The 19,055-nt window shown below is 37.0% G+C and overlaps 1 protein-coding gene across 1 annotated transcript in view; it reads right to left on the bottom strand.

The window, feature by feature from the left end:
* Positions 1 to 19,055, bottom strand: part of DCDC1 (doublecortin domain containing 1) — a 58,190-nt gene that overhangs the window by 30,823 nt on the left and 8,312 nt on the right. The window contains exons 2-4 of the mRNA XM_055301103.1: positions 13,467 to 13,736; positions 11,890 to 12,046; positions 11,251 to 11,413 (exon numbers count right to left, since the gene is read on the bottom strand). Of these exons, the coding sequence (XP_055157078.1) occupies positions 11,251 to 11,413; positions 11,890 to 12,046; positions 13,467 to 13,736 (590 nt within the window). The remainder of the gene's footprint in view (positions 1 to 11,250; positions 11,414 to 11,889; positions 12,047 to 13,466; positions 13,737 to 19,055) is intronic.

Raw genomic sequence — 19,055 nt, 5'->3', positions numbered from 1 at the left:
AAGGACATAAGGTAGGACTTAAAGGACACAGAGAGTGGACAATAGAGTCAGAACATAATCCAGATAGCAGAAATGATGTAAAGACCCAGAGTTATGCAATAATATGATGGACCATTGGGAGGAGGCTAAACACACAGCGGATAGAAATGGAGCAAGGAAGGTGGGAAGTAGTCTGATCAGAGCCTGCACACAATGCTTAGAATACTCACACTACCCAAAGCAGACCATTCCATCTTTTAGATGATTGAGACTATTGGAAAAATCTTCCTTAAATGTAAGGCAAAATCTACTTCTCCAGGAAACAAAGCTATTGGGATAAAGTGAGGAAAAGGCCAGGTCTAAAGCAGCATGTCTCAAAATATGAGCCAGCTGGAGAATTAGGGAACCCTCATATTTAGCAATACAAAGTGATTCTTCTCTACATCACAGCTCTAGGGCCATATGCCTTCACATGAAGAAACGTGGTGAGGGCTGACAGCCAGTGTAAGCATTATTATATACAGAGGCAAGAAGAAAAGCAGAATCTTCTTTTTTTTAAGAAAGCAAGAGATTTTTTTTAATTAAATTCTACCCCCCAAATGGGGATCAAACTCCTGACTCCAAGGTCAAGAATCACACACTCTTAAAAAAAAAAAAAAAAAAAAAAAGTCACTTGCTCTACTGACTGACCCAGCCCAGTGCCCTCCAAAAAACAGAATCTTGACTCTTCCATTCCAGCATGGAGTACTTTAAGATGCTCAGCAAAGATGTGACTAGGTTTTATCCCTGGTGAGGAAGAGAATTAAGCAAGGCTGGGAGTGGATAGAAGGAAAAGAAATCAAATGGTAAGGGGATGGCTGGGGTAAGTGGGGCAGGTAACCAAGTCGAGTATTAAAACAAAAAAGTGTTATCTAAACCACTTTGTATTTTGCAGAAAATGAAGTGCTAACTTTCTCACCTCAAAACCCTGGTATCCTTCCCAGGGTGAGGCTATCTGGTTACCTTTATAAAATTAAAAAGCCTCTCCACCTAACCCCCATATTGGAATTGGAAAAAAGTGAGTCTAGCTCCACAGTCCTTAGCTGTGCACAACAGAGGGCAGTAGCCTCGAACCTTCCCAAAGGTCACACCACCTCCTCTTTCTTCCTTACTTTCAATAATAGCTAACAAGCACTGACTATATGCAAGGTACCAGAAGAAATACAAAGTGAAGTATTAAATGAAAGAAGAGAGGACCCCCGCCCCCAACACCAAAAGAATGATTGAAGGGAGATAATGGGCAAGAATGGGCATTCCTGAGAGGATGTAAGAGGGCTGAAAATCTCAGATCTACAGGTTCCTGGGAGAATCTTTTATCCCAGCACTCCACTTCTGACCATTGTCTGGTCTCAGACAAGCATTAGCATAACCATTAGCCTCTCTGCAATGTAATTATTCTTGGGCTGGCTTACTCTGGCCCCCTGCCAAACAGGAACATTCACAAATCTACATATGAATTTGGGGTAGGGGATTTTTAATATACTCTTCCTGAACATCCACTCACTGTTTACAGCTGTTGCTCTGATGCAGTCTATTTCCACCCCCCTAGCAACCACCTCCTTGAAATACTGATCATACTGATGGTTTACCATGGTTTACCATGGTACCTATTTCCCTTGGTCCTTCATTCATCCACTGAACAGCATTTACTGAGCATCTATTAAGTGCCAGACCCTGTGACAGAAAATGAATAAGGTGAATAAGGAAGCCATGGTTTCTTCCCCTAAGCTAACTAGATCTAGAGGGGACAGCACTTATTTTACTAGCAATTATAAATCTGATGATTACCAAAGGGGACACTGAGAATGCAATGGGAGCTTATCCTTACTAATGGGAGCTTCCCCAGACTAGGACCAAATACAATACCTATCCATATATGAATTCTACAGCAGGATCCTTGGAGTTCTACTTTGGAGAGTTCTGGCATCTCTACCTTTTTGACAGTAGAAGCAAAGACTCAGTCCCTATACATCCGATTGCCAAAGAAGGGATCCTAGACTCACCTCATCTTCTCCTTTAAATTTGCTGGTCACACTTAATGGGTTCCAAAGCAGTCACAATCAGAATTGTCCCTGTCTTCCTCTCCTCAGGCACTTCTCTCTAGTAAGTTAAGCGACCACTAGGATAAAGTTGGAGGCTGTACTCCAGGGAAAGCTCAGTATAACTTTGGAAAATACCTCCCTGAAGGGCCATATCCCAGATGCTCAGGAATTGCCAGAGTCCTCTTGACTATTTGTACATGTTCTCTCCTGCAGCACTCAGGAAATTTTGTACTCCAACCATAGGTTATATTTTATTTTGAAGAATCTACATTTTATTTTATTTTCACAGTTTTGTTTATAACCTAATCATGAAAAGATAAAGCACTTTCTAACCTATATCTATGGTAGAAGGTTTATCTATAATATCATTACATTTTCTCAGTCTACTTCAAAAAATCCAATGTCTCTCACAAAATTAAATAAATCTGAGTGCTCTCCACATTGTAATTTTGCATTTTGCATGTGCCAGGCAAAATAATACTACCTTCTGTCACCAAAATAAAAGCAGTGCATTTACAACTTCAAATCCATGAGCTTATTAAAAATCTTATTTTTAAAAATTCATTCTCTTGTAGTTGGGCAATAAACTTGAAAATACTTTAATGCTCTGATTGTCAAGTAGGTATAGATAATGACATTAAATATGAATAAGCACATCATTTCATGGGTGCAAGATAAGTTTATAAAATATAAATGCTCTGACAGTAAGAAAACATACTGCTATACTCAATTATATCATCTGTTCAAAATACAATTGGTTCTATGTTTGGTAAATAGAATAATCCAGGTCACATTCCTGTGTTCAACTAAGTTTCTAGTCCCTCCCTTTTCTCTAAATACTTGTGTTGTTTCTGCATGTTCTTAAGTGTCATCATGTATTGCTATAGGCATGATGGCTATATTTAACTAATAATGACAGTGGTTGTCATTAGATTTTAACTCAGTAACACTAGTCTGACATATCATTTGAAGTATGTCTTCAATTTAAATTTGATTAAAATTACAAACATCCCATCTATTGTGCCAATCAAAATGTTGTCACCCTTTCCCTGAACTTTTCTATGAACTTTCTTGAAATAAGTTATGGCAGTTTAAAGTGAAGGCTAGCCTTGGGTCATAAACATATTTTAAAAAATGATTCTTGGAATAGAGCAGAGCAAGGCCATTTAGGGCTCCTTTTTAAAAAAACTTGAGTTTGACTTACATTCTAAACAAATTCTGAAGGCAAAAAGCACAATATAGTGAGAGTTCAAAGGCTCTAATTTGGATTTCTATATCATGCTATGTACACCAGTGCTCAGCAGGGATTTTATTTTGTTTTATTTTTAAGATTTTATTTATTTATTCATGAGAGACACAGAGAGAGAGGCAGAGACACAGGCAGAGAGGGAAGCAGGCTCCACACAGGAAGGCTGATGTGGGACTCGATCCTGGGACTCGATCCTGGGACGTGATCCTGGGACTTGATCCTGGGACTCGATCCTGGGCCTCCAGGATCACGCCCTGGGCCAAAGGCAGGCGCTAAACTGCTGAGCCACCCAGGGATCCCCCTCAGCAGGGATTTTAATTTGGTTGTGTGCATTTTAAGATTGCAGACCTAGCAAAACCTTTGGTAGTAAAATCAGGTTCTCGTGACAACCTGCATGAAAAGCTGGTGGAAATATGCCTGACAAGAGAGAGAGCAAAAGAAGGAAAATAAATAAAGATCAGATGGAAATACAATGTTTTAGACACCTATTATATAGGTGTCTTTTATATACATCATTATATTTACTCCTCCTAATAACGCTGTGAGGTGTCTACTATTGCGTTCAATTTGTGAATAAGAAAACTGAGACTTAGAGAGGTTAAGTGCCTTGCCTAGGTCCACACTATAGTTTGCTTCCCTGGCGGTAATGAAGAAAGCAGAGATAACTGTTTTTCTTGTTGTTTTCCTGAATCTAGCTAGCTATTCTGAGGAGGGAGGAGTGCACACAGGGTTCTGATTAACAACCTTGGTATTTTAATAGCAATTGGAATCTTAGTTATGTTTAAGAAATGCTATTCTCAGTGTTCTGTTCAGACCAGGCATTTATAGATATTTAATTTTCAAATAATTTATCTTTCTTTCAAATCAAAGATAATATCTAATAATCCTTTAAGATATTATTACCTCAGTTTTACAGGTAAGGTCACTGAAGCACAGAACAACCTATTCAAGGACATATAAGAGAGACTAGAATCTTGCAAGATCATCTGACTTCAAGTCTAGTGTTCTTTTTTTTTTCAAGTCTAGTGTTCTTGCCACTAAATAATAATGCATTTCTCATGTCTTTCCTAATAGATGTCTGAAAGCTTTAAAAACTAATGGTCTAAAAGGCAAGCCGCTGAAAGAGGACCTGCCTAAAAGATTTGATTTACCATTTACTACAAATGCCTATTTCATTTGACGAATTACCTCCTTTTGTTTCCATGACATTGTTTGTTCCAATACCACCCTTTTGATTTTCTTTAAAACACCATTGTCAATAAATACCTTATATAGTTCTTTACGTATTTATTGTCTTTGCTCCTTCTACCCCACTAAAGTCTATGAGACCTCTGTCTTGTTCACGCCATAACCTTAAGATTAGACCAATGTCTGGCACGCTATAGGGACTCAATAAATACTATGATTGAATGAATGAATGGTCATTCTTTATTTTTCTGCCTCCTTAGATAGAGAACTACATTTTTTTTTAAATCTCCCACATACTCTCTCAACTCTAGTCAGGGAGATATTCTCTCTGTCTACTTTTACCGCCACGTAGCAACAATTCGAGGTGATAAAAAAAAACAGTATTTATTACCCTTCTGAGTTAGTTCATGCTCTGTGAGAATTAAAATTTATCTGGTTTCTTTGCAGCTACAACAGAAAGACCTTACCCAAACTCCTTAAGGTCAGATGTAATTCCTTAAATAGAATTTTTGGATTCAAAAGTGTTAATACAGTGCATGTATCCTAATAGTGCATAGATCATCTATTATGTAATGCATCCAGCAAGGTGTAGGGTAGCAGCCCATAATCAAACAGTATTTTTCAACAAACCAAGTGGTTAACTACATAAGGTTCTCTTACCAGGGATCCCTGGGTGGCGCAGCGGTTTGGCACCTGCCTTTGGCCCAGGGCGTGATCCTGGAGACCCGGGTTCAAATCCCACATCGGGCTCCCGGTGCATGGAGCCTGCTTCTCCCTCTGCCTGTGTCTCTGCCTCTCTCTCTGTCTCTGTGACTATCATAAATAATAATAAAAAAAAGGTTCTCTTACCAAAGGCATGAAAAAAATTGTTTTATCTTCTGAAATTTTGGATTTTAGAATTGCATAGAAGACATTATGGAGTTGTTAGCACTAACTTAGGAATTGTGAATAGTAAATATAATACCCTTAAAGCACATAACTCAGTGCTTGACATGCAGAAAGTATTCAAATTATCAGGACAGCTATAGGTTTGCAGGCACCCTCACTAAACAGGTGTTCATGACTATGTCAAGGATTTAGATAATTCTCAGTGATTTGGTAATTTACAGAGATACTGCTTCATGCATGCTCTTGATTTGCCTATTAGCTAAGGACAGTTTTGGAGGGTCTATCTCCCACAACAGACTTCATCTGTTTACAGGGTAAAGGTATTCTTTAAAAAAAAAAAAAGATTTTATTTATTTATCCATGAGAGACATAGAGAGAGAGAGAGGCAGAGACACAGGCAGAGGGAGAAGCAGGCTTCATGCAGGGAGCCCGACACGGGACGCAATCCCAGGTCCCCAGGATCCCACCCCAGGCCAAAGGTGGCACTAAACTGCTGAGCTACCAGGGCTGCCCAGGGTAAAGGTATTCTACATACTTATTTATAGGTTTTAAACATTTGGGATAGGGAAATAAATAAAATATATGCCAAAGCTTTATCCTCACTTGTAGAAATAGATTAAAGAATCATGTGCTGGGGTGTCTGGGTGGCCAGTCAGTTAAGCATCTTGGTTCAGGTCATGCTCTCAGGGTTGGGCTCCATGCCAATCGTGAAGCCTCTTTTTTATTTTTTTTTTAAAAGATTTTATTTATTCATGAGAGACAGAGAGGCAGAGGGAGAAACAGGCTCCATGCAGGGAGTCCCATGCGGGACTTGACCCCATGTCTCCAGGATCTGGCCCCGGGCTGAAGGCAGCACTAAACCGCTGAGCCACCAATGCTGCCCCAAACATGGAGCCTCTTTGAGATTCTCTCCTTCTCCCTCGGCCTCTTCCTTTCCCACCCACACCCGAAAGAATCATGCGCTATCTCAGAAGAAATTAAGGGTTTTTTCTCTATCTAATGTCATATTCTTGTTTTTGAATATATGCAGCTAAGTGGGAGATAAAGTGGACTGACAAATAATCTCTCCTAATACAAACACTATTCAAATGATATGGTAACAAGGAATTTGGGAAAGCCCACCCTAACTCCTGTGGTAGTTGCTCAAATGGAGTAGTGCTCCCCCAACAGGTGATCATCACAAAGCCCAATATTAGCTTCAGTGGACCACAGCAGTCCTCGGGACAGTCAGCACTAAAGCATTGTCTTGAGATCTAGCCTCAAAAATAGCAAGGTATGATTTGAGGCAGGTGGTGGGTTATTTCTTGAAACTTGTGCTTTTAACACAACCATTTAAAAATCAACAAATTCAGGAGACACATAATGGAACAAAATATAATGCAGGAATCCAGGTTCATTAAACTAATGCATTTTTTGAAAAACAAACTATGACAGAACATTTCATTATTGACGCAGACAGGAGAAAAAGTGTTATGCTGCTATTTAGAATGTGTCTTGTGTGTCGTGGAATTGAAATATTTCCAAATCATCAATAATTAAAATGATGAGAATCCATCATTTCACTGACATTTACTTCTACATGAAAAGATGGCCTATTTTAAATGTGCTCACACATATTCTTGTCAATCACAAGCTGTCACAGCAAATTATTTCATTTTGTAGATCACATGGCAGTTAGCAGAAAATCTCTAGGTTTAAATTTAGATCTTAGGTGTAGTAGCAAGAACTCTTTTCATGGATTTTTTTTCTGTGACTACATCTTCACAATACAGTATATTAAAGATGTAAAATCTTATTCATAGTACTCAGTTTCACTTCTAGTTAACAAAGCTCAGGACTGAAATGAATCACTGTAAGTGATAGCTCTAAAAGCCAAACAGTAGAATAGAATATATAAGAAAGAAAAAAAATATAAAACTAAAAAAAAAAAAATTAAGCAATCAAAACTTTACACAATGGAATTTGGACCTAACTCATTAGTTTTTTTTTTTTTTTTCTCTCATCTTCTTTAAGACATTAAGCAATTGCAGGCCATTTCTTATGCTAGGTTGGCACTGCCTACAGCTTCTAGGAGTTATAAAGGAGCTAGACTCTTCTGGTGTAAGAATTTTCACTGTAGGGATCCCTGGGTGGCGCAGCGGTTTGGCGCCTGCCTTTGGCCCAGGGCGCGATCCTGGAGACCCGGGATCGAGTCCCACGTCGGGCTCCCGGTGCATGGAGCCTGCTTCTCCCTCTGCCTGTGTCTCTGCCTCTCTCTCTCTCTATCATAAATAAATAAAAATAGGGATCCCTGGGTGGTGCAGCGGTTTGGCGCTTGCCTTTGGCCCAGGGCGCGATCCTGGAGACCCGGGATCGAATCCCACATCGGGCTCCCGGTGCATGGAACCTGCTTCTCCTTCTGCCTGTGTCTCTGCTTCTCTCTCTCTCACTGTGTGACTATCATAAATAAATAAAAAATTTAAAAAATAAATAAATAAATAAATAAATAAATAAATAAATAAATAAATAAAAGAATTTTCACTGTACCCATTAAAGAAGATTCAGGAAATGGTGAATAAAACTAAGTTCATGCCCAAGGATCTGAAAACTTTTAAAATGTGTCTTCGAACAATTCATTGACTATATCTCCACAATTCTAGCAGGATCATTAATAGATTTCAGAATCTTCAAATGGCACAAATATATGACCAAATTAGGACAGTTGATCTTCATCAACAGTCTTTGTAGAAAAAAGATCCCATTTTTCTCATACGTAATCTTCTACTTAGACATTTAACTTCAAAATGTAAGAATTATTCTAATAGTACATTTCAACAGGGAATGCTTTGTGTCAGTCTTGACCTTGGCTTGACCTCTATAAGAAAGCTTTGTGTTTCGAGGTATGTGATGAATAGCTCTCTGGCTTTCTATTAAATCCAGTGGCACTAACTGTCAACAGTGGTACTCAAAAGGGAGTAGTAGTTAAAAATCAGAGATGTTTCTTAGGTCTTTTTCAACTCTAATAAATCTGGAAATAGGTCTCAGGCAATTTTTACTACCTACACTGCTTTTCCAAAGAATAAGAAAACAATGAAGTATGAAAATATAATTGTCAAAATATATGTAGGCTTATTTGGACTTCTTGTACCAGAAATAATGTAAATTTTCCTTTGGAGGACCCATTTGATTTACGTTGTTGAATAAGGTTCTCAGTTTTAAGGATTTATAACTTATTTACTCAACTTAAGCTCTTTAAAGACCAAGACTTCTATCCCTAAGCCAGGACTGTATACATAGCAGGTACCTAATAAAATACTTATTGGTTTAAATTTAGATTGAATTGAACTGAATTTAATATCAGAGATGAAAGAATAATGTAAAAAAGAAGTCAGACTACAAGTTCCTTTTTTTATCTGAACTGGCCTAGTACCTGGCATGTAGTAGGCTCTCAATGAATGTTTGCTGAATGAATGAAAATTCTTATATTAGGGTAATGACCAATTACTGATTCTAATGCCTGTTGCTTAATCGCATATAAAATACACATATTCACGTGGAAAGATACAATAGGAACACCCAGTTCTTCCAGCTGTTACCCCACCTGTTTACCTTTAGAATGCCTCCTTACTCTAAATTTATCTACTACCTTCGAAGCTATTAATACATGTCTTATTTTTATGGTATACTCAAAGTAAGTTGGCAAATTATTGATTATCTACAAAACACATGCAAGAAAGGTAATTTTACCTTGACTTGAATAAGTACATATGAATATGTGGGATTATATGTGAAATCTCCCTACACTTCTCTCAAATTATTTAATTCAAGTTAAAGACTATACTATGCATATATAATATTTATTTACATTTATATTCTTAAGGTTCTGGAAGAAACCAAGTATCAGTCTCTAGGCTTATAAGCTTATCTATGAGCTTAACTTAGACAAGTGGCTTTTTCCCCACTATACTTATCCTAGGTCTTTTTAATGGACATGTGATATGCTAGTCTGTGTCCAAGCTCACCTACAATTTCTTTTCTCAAAAGACAAGGCACATCTGCCACCTGCTCTACTCCGTGTCCCAGCAACAACTGTCGAGCAGCATAAAGATTGATTATCAGTCAAAAACCATTGCACAACACCAGATTTTGGTGGGTTAAGCTTGCTGATCCAGCAAGAGATGGTGTGAAATTTTCAGGAGTGTGTGCCAACATTTTGGTGCTAAAAGAACAGCAGTGCATGTCACAGTGAAACACAGCCAAAGATATGCAGACAAAGCAGAGAAGTTTTTTTGTTCTGGACTTGGCTTTAAAAAGGATAAAAGAGAAAACAAAAAGTAGGAGGAAATTAGTTTATACATTTAAAAATCATCCACCAGACTAGTCATGTGTGTAACACTGTTATTTTAGGCATACATGTCCAGAAAAATTTCTAAGAAGTTAGCTATAAATAATTTTTATGTATCTCTTCTATAATACCATTATCATATGGAAGGCAAGTATTTCTTATTGATAAAAATAATCAAAGATTTTAAGGAAGCACTTATTATATATATATGTAAATATAAAAATAGTCTCAGAAACATTTACCCAGAAAGACTCGTGCTTTTATACAAGATGATTTATATAAATGATTCAATGAAACAATATAAAAGAAGTCATAGTTTAAGTTAAATCAAGGTTTGAAAAACATATGGGTCTATATACTCTTGCATAGGTAATTTTTAGAGAGTATTGTAGCAACAAGTTTCTTTATCTTGAACTTTCTACTGAATTCAAGAAATTATTTCCTGGTGATCAAGTATTTTCAAAGAGATAGAAATCCTAGTATCATCTTATATAAGAACATTAATAGAGGAAGAATTTTCATCACCTCATCTGTAATGAACTCCAGAATTACTTTTCATCCACTTATGCAATTATTGCCTAGACTTGTCCTTGATTCACTAGCTTTGTAGCAGTTGGAGAAAAAAAAAAATTTCTAATAAGGTATTAAAAGTATAGAGGAATACAGACAAAGTTCTTATGTCATTTAAACGTGATTACCACACACAGCACTTTATAACAGACTATGGTACAACATGCTTATAAGAATATTCTTAGATAGTACTTTTGTTTCTTTCTTCAAATGTATTCTTTCCTACCGAAGAAAGATAAATGTCTGTCTTATATTAGAAAATCACATTTCTGAAATCTTAAGAACAAGGAACTTAAAAAAAAAAAACCTTACCAGCAAATATGCCTAAAATACATAGATTTTTATTTTGTGTATATATTATTATAAACATAAATTACATATATATGTATGTGTATATATATATATATATATATACACACACACACACACACACACATCTCAAGGTTTAAAAAGTCAAGTTGCAGTATTTACCTTATGAAAAATTTTGTTAGGAAAATCCATGTATGTAAGAATTATATGTTCATTCTGACAACATTTTCATAGTTATGTTAATGCTATCTGAAAAAAGACCAAGAGTGTAAATGAATAAAATGCTACTTGAAACTTTGAACTATTTTCTGAGAGAATAAATCTAATGAATTATGTCTGTTGGATGTCACAGAAACTAAACAGTAAATTCAATAATCTCTGATTTAATTTATTATATTTTCACCATTTAACCTCCTGCAGGCTCCCTAATGTCTATTCAGATCTATATTAAATTAAGCACCAATGCTAATGAAGGGCAATAAACGTGGCTGTCAGTGGATTTTTCTTTCATTAAGCACATTATCCTCTTACTGAGCTGTAAATGCGTAAACATTAGTTTTGTTAAACCATGCAAAAAAGACAGGATGAAAATCATTTTTTAATTGCACCCCTTAAGCAATTTACTGTGGGTGGGGGTAGGGTATTTTTTTTCCCTTTTTTACCTTTAATTTTTTTGAATGGATCTAAAAAGGGCTCCCCTGTTGAAACATAAACGTCGGCTTCATGGGGTATATCTTCAGGTTTGAGGGCTTCAGTACCGTCTGCCAAGAACACTCGTCGTGCGGCCATGTTCAGATTCAGCTTTTCTGTGCACTCCTCCAGCAACTAGAAGACAGCAAGCAAGAGGTAAGAGAAAGTGATTTAGGACAAAGAAAGCAACACATTGCCATGAAACAAAAGGTGCTAACAATGAAAACAGACACCCATTGAGTCACTGGCCAAGTTAAGTAAGTCAAGTAACTCCACCAACATATTTTCTAGCACTTCAAAATAGAAAACAAAAGGTAAATCACAGCACTGAGACCATCTAATGATTGTCTAGTTTTAGTTCTTATTCTGTTAGTTTAACAACTCCACAAGATACAAAGCCATTGTATCTATTTAATTCAATATACAATTTATATATTGATAAAAAAGAAAGGAATAAAATATTTGTGAGATCTATGTCTATATAAAAGCAATTTACAGATTCATTACTAAAAAGAAAATTTTAACACAATAAATGTTATGCTTTTCATTTCTTAAATTATAAAAAAGCTAGGAAAGATATAAAGCACTGAAAACTTTTGAACACTATTTACCAAGGTGATGGTTGGTACCGTAACTTTGGCACAGACCGTCCTAGATCCATTTTTGTAAGCTGTTACTGTAATCACTCTGGGATGAAGTTTCTGTCTTTGAGACAGTCTATGCCAATTCTGGGCTGGCTGAAATTTTAAAGAAGAGAACTCTGCAACTCTGAAAGAAAACAAAAAAAAGCCCACAAAATTGATGCATGTTAATTAGTAAAAACGTTTAAATAAATATTATCCTATTTTTTATAGATATAAGCCCTAATGATTGCTCCTAAGTACTCCTTAAAAAAAAAAAAAAAAACTTTTATAAGGTTGTCCGTATCTACTTAAATATTTTAAAAATTTTAACACAGGATAAGTTTGCTAAATCTGTTTATGTAAAACACCTATCTGAGAATAAATGATTTTACCTATTTACTTATAAAACACCACAATACTCATTTAAAAAAAAATAAATGCATACATGTTGCGTTCTGATAAAAACAAAAAAACAGTAATAATCCTAACATCATGATATAGTAAACATAGTAAATGGCTAAGATATTCCCTTAAGTTTTATGTATACCAAAGTCCTCTGATTTTTTAAAAAGATCTGAAATTCAAATAGTTTCTTACTCTAAGTTTCTTATTCTAAAGTTAGTTGTAACTGCTTTCATCTCAAATTGTTCAGGGATAGAAAAGGAAGATTTCTAAGTTCTGTTGTCATTCAAAATCAGTTTCGATTCTTATTATTTTCTCAGTAAAAGTACATGGCAAATGAATACCATGCTGTTTTTTTTATTTCAGAGTTCTGTAACTAATGCTGTTAATTCATAATGCCACAGAAGCAAAGTAAACATTTTTTTTTAAGATTTTATTTATTTATTCATGAGAGACACAGAGAGAGAGAGGCAGAGACACAGGCAGAGGGAGAAGCAGGCTCCATGCAGGGAGCCCGACACGGGACTCGATCCCGGGACTCCAGGATCATGTCCTGGGCCAAAGAGGCAGGCGCTAAACCGCTGAGCCACCTGGGATCCCCGCAAAGTAAACATTTTGAAAGAAAAACTTTAGGTAATAAAATCACAACATACTCAACCTTATCAAATATATGAAAATAATGGAAGTATCAGTTTCTTGGTTTGATTTTTGCTTTTGCCAACATTTTCCTCTATCCATAAATTCTTAGGTTAACAGTTTATGATAACAATTCTGATGTGAAAACACATGCACAAAATTATTTTATAAGTACATTTCAATTCGATTTTATTGCAAAATATCGATTAAATATCAGAACTATGCATTTTACTTTCTGAACAAGTATCTGGTAAGCAGATATTTTGTAGTCCTAGCCTGATTCTGCTTCAAATATTTTTTTCTGAGTTTCATATTATCCACATTGAAGTGTATTTCATGTTTTCCACAAATGTAATTAGCGACATTCTACTCAGGTGCTTTCAAAGAAAAAAAATAAAAACAGAAACAAAACCCTAGAGATGTGTTACATTTTAATGTCTGAAATAGTCAATTGAATCATTATAAATTCTGCTCAAAGGAAAAAGCTTCAGCAGTTGGTTAAAAGAACAGAGAACAGCTTTGATTACCTCAGTTGACCCACTGGAGCACTGACAGGTCTGTTTCTCTTGGATGCTGATATAAAACAAGAATTGTTTTTACTGTTTGATTTGTAGCTATATGGGTCTGATATTTCATCATGGCTATGATCTGATGCTGTTTGATGTGTGGAGCAATCTTGAAGTCCTGACCCTTCTGATACTGCCGCTGAATGCAAAAGTCTGTTGGGGCCAAACTGAGGTTGTAAATAATCTTCCATAGTTTTAATAACTGCCTTTGCCTGGGATGACATAAACTCTCTGAAAGAAACAATCCATGAAGAATACAAGTCAACTGATTTGTAATTACTTATTAACAAACACCATATAACTGGTTGTGTGCCATGTGCTAGACAAAATACTACACACTTAGTCATTATTTTTGTTTAATCCATACGATATCCCTGGGAAGTGGGTACTATTTGTATTCCCATTTTACAGATTTTAGAAATTGTGGTTCAGAGAGGTCAATTAACTTGCCCAGGCTCACAAAATCAGTAAGCTGACAGGGTGGGAAACTGAACCCAAGCCTGTCTTAAAATAAAGCCCACATTCATAACCATTAAATTGAATTGCTTTACTCTAGAAAGTTTGTGTCATAAAAAAAAAAAGTTCGTGTCATGCTTGAAATGATGTAAGTAAAATTTTAAAATTTTAGATTTATTAAAAACTAGCACCCTGCTCAGTATTAGGAAATATAAAAGTTGGGGATCCCTGGGTTGCGCAGTGGTTTGGCGCCTGCCTTTGGCCCAGGGCCCGATCCTGGAGACCCGGGATCGAATCCCACATCAGGCTCCTGGTGCATGGAGCCTGCTTCTCCCTCTGCCTGTGTCTCTGCCTCTCTCTCTCTCTGTGTGTGACTATCATAAATAAATAAAAATTAAAAAAAATTAAAAAAAGGAAATATAAAAGTTAAGAGATGTGGCTTCTACCCTCAAGAAACTTGCAGACTATCACTTAATAAAGAGACAATATATGTTAAACAAGCTTCTTAGAACTATGAGTGTGCATTACCTATAAATGCAAAAACAGGAGCACCTGAGTGGCTCAGTGGTTGAGAACCTGCCTTTGCCTCGGGTCATGATCCCAGGGTCCTGGGATCAAGTCCTTCATTGGGCTCCCCTCAGGGAGGCTGCTTCTCCCTCTGCCTATGTCTCTGCCTCTCTCTGTGTCTCTCATGGGTAAATAAATAAATAATCTTAAAAAAAATAAATGCAAAAAGAATTCCTTGAAGGCAAACTTATATTGGATGGAATAGAATTGATAAAGGCTTCATAGCAGACTGGGATTAGGGTGACCGATTCATCCCAGTTTTCTCAGGACTGCCCTGGCTTTGGCGCTAAGAGTCACACACCCCAGGAACTCCCTCAGACTCAGACAAATTGAGACAGTCACTCCACCTGGTAGTTAAGCTTGGAGTTGATTTAGATCAACTATGATGTTTGAACAGAGGACCATATGACCTGTGACAATAATGTAAATCCATGTAAACACCAAGTTAGGAAGATTGAATATATAGAGAATTTGCTGGTATTATAAAATGAAACAAGCTTCACCATATTTAAGAATGTTAACCTGTGTGATGATTAGGTATGAAAGATAGTGAGCTTCCATGTATTTCATTTCAGTATTCCATGTATTTGTATTTTTATACAAACTAAATCTGCTTCTGTCCAATTTGTAAGTTCCTCAAAAGTTCTTAAACATAATATAAGATAACCCCACCCACCCATGGAATTATAAACCATAATGCTTGGTGTGGAAGGCTTGGCACAGAGAGCCCCTCCTTCAAATTTTTCTGATCCACCAATGGCATTATAATCACAATGATTTTTTCTGGCATGTCCTCTCTGTTCACAAATGTGTAAAATGGTTGATTATTTCCTCTGAAAGAATGGAAAGTGGTCATGTGCCATGGGGAAAATAGATGTGTGCATGTAGATGAGACATGACACAGTGGATCAATAAAACTCAAACACTGGGATCCAAGCAGTTGTATTCGTTGTTACATGTTTCTATCCAAGTCTGTCCTGGATTGACCATAGATAGCTCTAGGTAGAGGAGTAATCTTCCCTACACTCTGAGGATCTACCCAGGCTCAAAACTTTGGCAAATTGGACATTAGCTCTGACAGAGGCAAAACCTCCCTTCAGACCATTTGAGCTACCTGAGATTTTGACAGCAATAGTAAGTGATGGCATGTGGCAGCGGTCATGTCTCAATGGCAGTGTTTCTGCAGTAACTGCAATGGAACTGAATGTGGTCACCAAGATCTTCAACTTAGGGGAAGATCAGTAAACAGGCAGGAGGAAAGATTTGCAGATCTCATAAACAGTTTCCAGTGCCCAGAGTCACTTGGAAAGCAACTTCTCATGTAAAGAAAGAAAACTAATTCTTTACATAATGCAGTATGGGTGTCTTTTTATTAAGATTTAATTTTTTCTAAGTAATGTCTACACCCAATGTGGGGCTTGAACTCCCAACCCAGAGATCAAGAGTCACATGCTCTTCCAACTGAGCCAGCCAAGTGCCCTGTTTCTTTCTTTTTTAATGAATGCATTTTGTTTTTTTCCAAATATTTTTATAAATATACTAATTATTTTATATAATAATCCATTATCACCCCACCAGAAAGTGAAAGGTTTTTTATTTTTTCCATATTTCAAAATTTCAGCTGTATTGATGAGAGGGCAAAAGGCAAGCTGAGGGCAAAATTCAAACTGACACCCCACAAGCCCCATGCCCTTTAAGGTGGGATATATATAACATTCCTCAGGTACTAGTGAGAGCCTAAGAACAAAGGCAGGAAGAAGCAATTGGTCAACTGGTAAAGATAATAGTCATTGTCATGCAGGATATGAAACTTCACTATAGTTTGTAATTGTCTTAAAGATTTACAAGAAAAACACAATCTTAATAACAGCTAGACCTCCATGAACCTATAGATTCAATTTCCTTGGAGCCCGGATCCCTGGGTGGTGCAGCAGTTTGGCGCCTGCCTTTGGCCCGGAGCGAGATCCTGGAGACCCTGGATCGAATCCCACGTCGGGCTCCTGGCGCATGGAGCCTGCTTCTCCCTCTGCCTGTGTCTCTGCCTCTCTCTCTCTCTGTGTGACTATCATAAGTAAATAAAAATTAAAAAAAAAAATTTCCTTGGAGCCCTACCCTGACCTTCACCTCCCATAGGATAGAAAATTCTGTATAATAAGTCACTCCTCACAATCAGAGCAGCTCTTTCTGCCCACGGGTCCGTCCCAGTACTCTAATAAAAAACATCTTTTTGCACCATAGAACGCCTCAAGAATTCTTTTTTTTTTTTTTTAAGATTTATTTATTTATTCATTCAGAGAGAGCGAGAGAGAGGCAGAGACACAGGCAGAGGGAGAAGCAGGCCCCATGCAGGAAGCCTGATGTGGGACTCGATTCCAGGTCTCCAGGTACACACTCCAGGCTGCAGATGGCACTAAACCGCTGCGCCACCAGGGCTGCCCCTCAAGAATTCTTTCTTGAACATTTTGCTTGATGACTGCATCATGTGTCAGACCTTTAATTCAATATTTTGCCTTTTTTACTTAAATACTGTCTTATAACCATCTTTCAGATAGCTATATGGTCTTTACAGATTTTACTAGAATGTATAATCTTAACAAGTAATTTTACTTATATCTTCCTCAATCTATTCATGTAAATAAGTTATTTACTGTTTTTGTATGCTGACAAACAGATCCATTTGTCCCTCTGTCTCCTGATAAGAGCATTGGCATCCTTTATGGAAACTTGCATCCTTCTCTCTCCCAACAACCTCCCACATGATTCTGGTAGGATTAGGACAATAAATTATATGCAATTTACCTGGTAAATGGTTAAAATAATTAAATGATATTTTATCATATATTTACTTATGATATGCTTTTTTTCTAGTAATTTGTATCAAAAAGGGAAAGAAAAGGTCATTTTTCATATGAAAAAAATCACTTTTGGCCCACCATCTGTAGTCTTCAGCTTTGATTTGTTTTATCAATGTTGATGACAGGTTTGCACGAGTTCTTACACATTATTAAACTCTTCTTTCTTATAACAATTGATGTGTTGCCTGGTCTTTGGGTGTGTGAGAGGATAATCACAGAACTGTTTGACAAAGCTAACTTGTCCCACACAGGGAATTAAACCTATACACATGGTTTGTTAAATTATTTTTTTAAAGATTTTATTTATCTATTCATGAGAGACACAGAGAGAGAGAGGCAGAGACACAGACAGAGAAGAAGCAGGCTCCATGCAGAAAGCTCGACACAGGACTTGATCCCGGGGACTCCAGGATCATGCCCTGGGCCGAAGGCAGGAGCCAAACCGCTGAGCCACCCAGGGATCCCCTGGTTTGTTAAATTAATCCTAGAAATGAAAGTGTTAGGATCATTCAGCTCAAACACATTTGGGTTTCAGGTGATTTAGCTTGCTACTAGTATACACAGAAACGTAAAAGAAAATAAAACCACTCCAGCAGGGCACAAAGAGAATTAGAAGACCATCGATTGCTCTTCAGAATATACTAGTCACTTAAAAACAACTCTCATAGAAATGATACTGTAATAGCATTGCATGGGAACAGATGGTAGCTTACACTTGAGGTGAGCATAACATAACACATAAACTTGTCCAATCACTATGTTGTATACCTGAAACCAAGGTAATATTATGTGTTAACTATACTCAACTTAAAAAACTAAAGAACAGGGGCCCCTGTCTGGCTCTGTGACTCTTGATTCCTGGGTCATGAGTTTAAGCCCCATGTTGGGTATCAGGCTTACCTAAAAAAAAAAAATTATAAAACCTACCTCTGTCCTTACTCCTCATAGTTTCTGCTAACTTCCTCTATGTATCTCCCTATTTCTGTACCACAGTACTTTCTAGAGACTCTCTATGACTCACATTCAATGCCCCCAAAGTTTAATTGTATCACTACCCGGTTTAGGACACCCCATTTGGATAGAACTCTCAAGCTAGGCAATCTCATAAGCCACTGGCAAGCCTGTGGAAATGTACCCATTAGTCGTCCAAAAACTATGGACAGGAGAGCAGGATAATAAGATACACATGGCTTCGAGTAGAATGGACTCTCAGATGCATACTAAAAAGGGAAAACATACTTGGCAGGGGATTTGCATGGCCTGTCTCTATACCAAGATAAGCAGAGACACTGTATTGATTGGAGAGGAGAGCAAAGGAGTTCTATACTAGTTTTATACTAGCAGCGGTGAACCATCAGTGCTCTTTAGCAAATACAACTCTAACATGTAGATTGTATTTCAATCACCATATTGTAGTCTCCTTATTTGTCTTTCTCTTATTCTCACCTTTTTTCTTTGAAAGATCCTTTTTCCTCCTATGGAAAAATTTCTTAGAAATCCTATGACATTTAGATTTATTAAAGTGAACTTCCTTCCACCTCCAAATATATATATCTTCACAAAGTTATCTTCTCCCTGAAGTTTTTGCCCACTGAGAACTGTACTCTATATTCACATAGTTACCTCTGTCACCAAGACAGTCTTTGTCTTTTAATTGAGAAGTTAGCCTATA

The sequence above is a fragment of the Nyctereutes procyonoides genome, unplaced genomic scaffold, assembly GCF_905146905.1.
Source record: "Nyctereutes procyonoides isolate TBG_1078 unplaced genomic scaffold, NYPRO_anot_genome, whole genome shotgun sequence".
In the NCBI taxonomy this organism is placed as follows: domain Eukaryota; kingdom Metazoa; phylum Chordata; class Mammalia; order Carnivora; family Canidae; genus Nyctereutes; species Nyctereutes procyonoides.
This window is presented reverse-complemented; position numbering and strand designations above follow the sequence as displayed.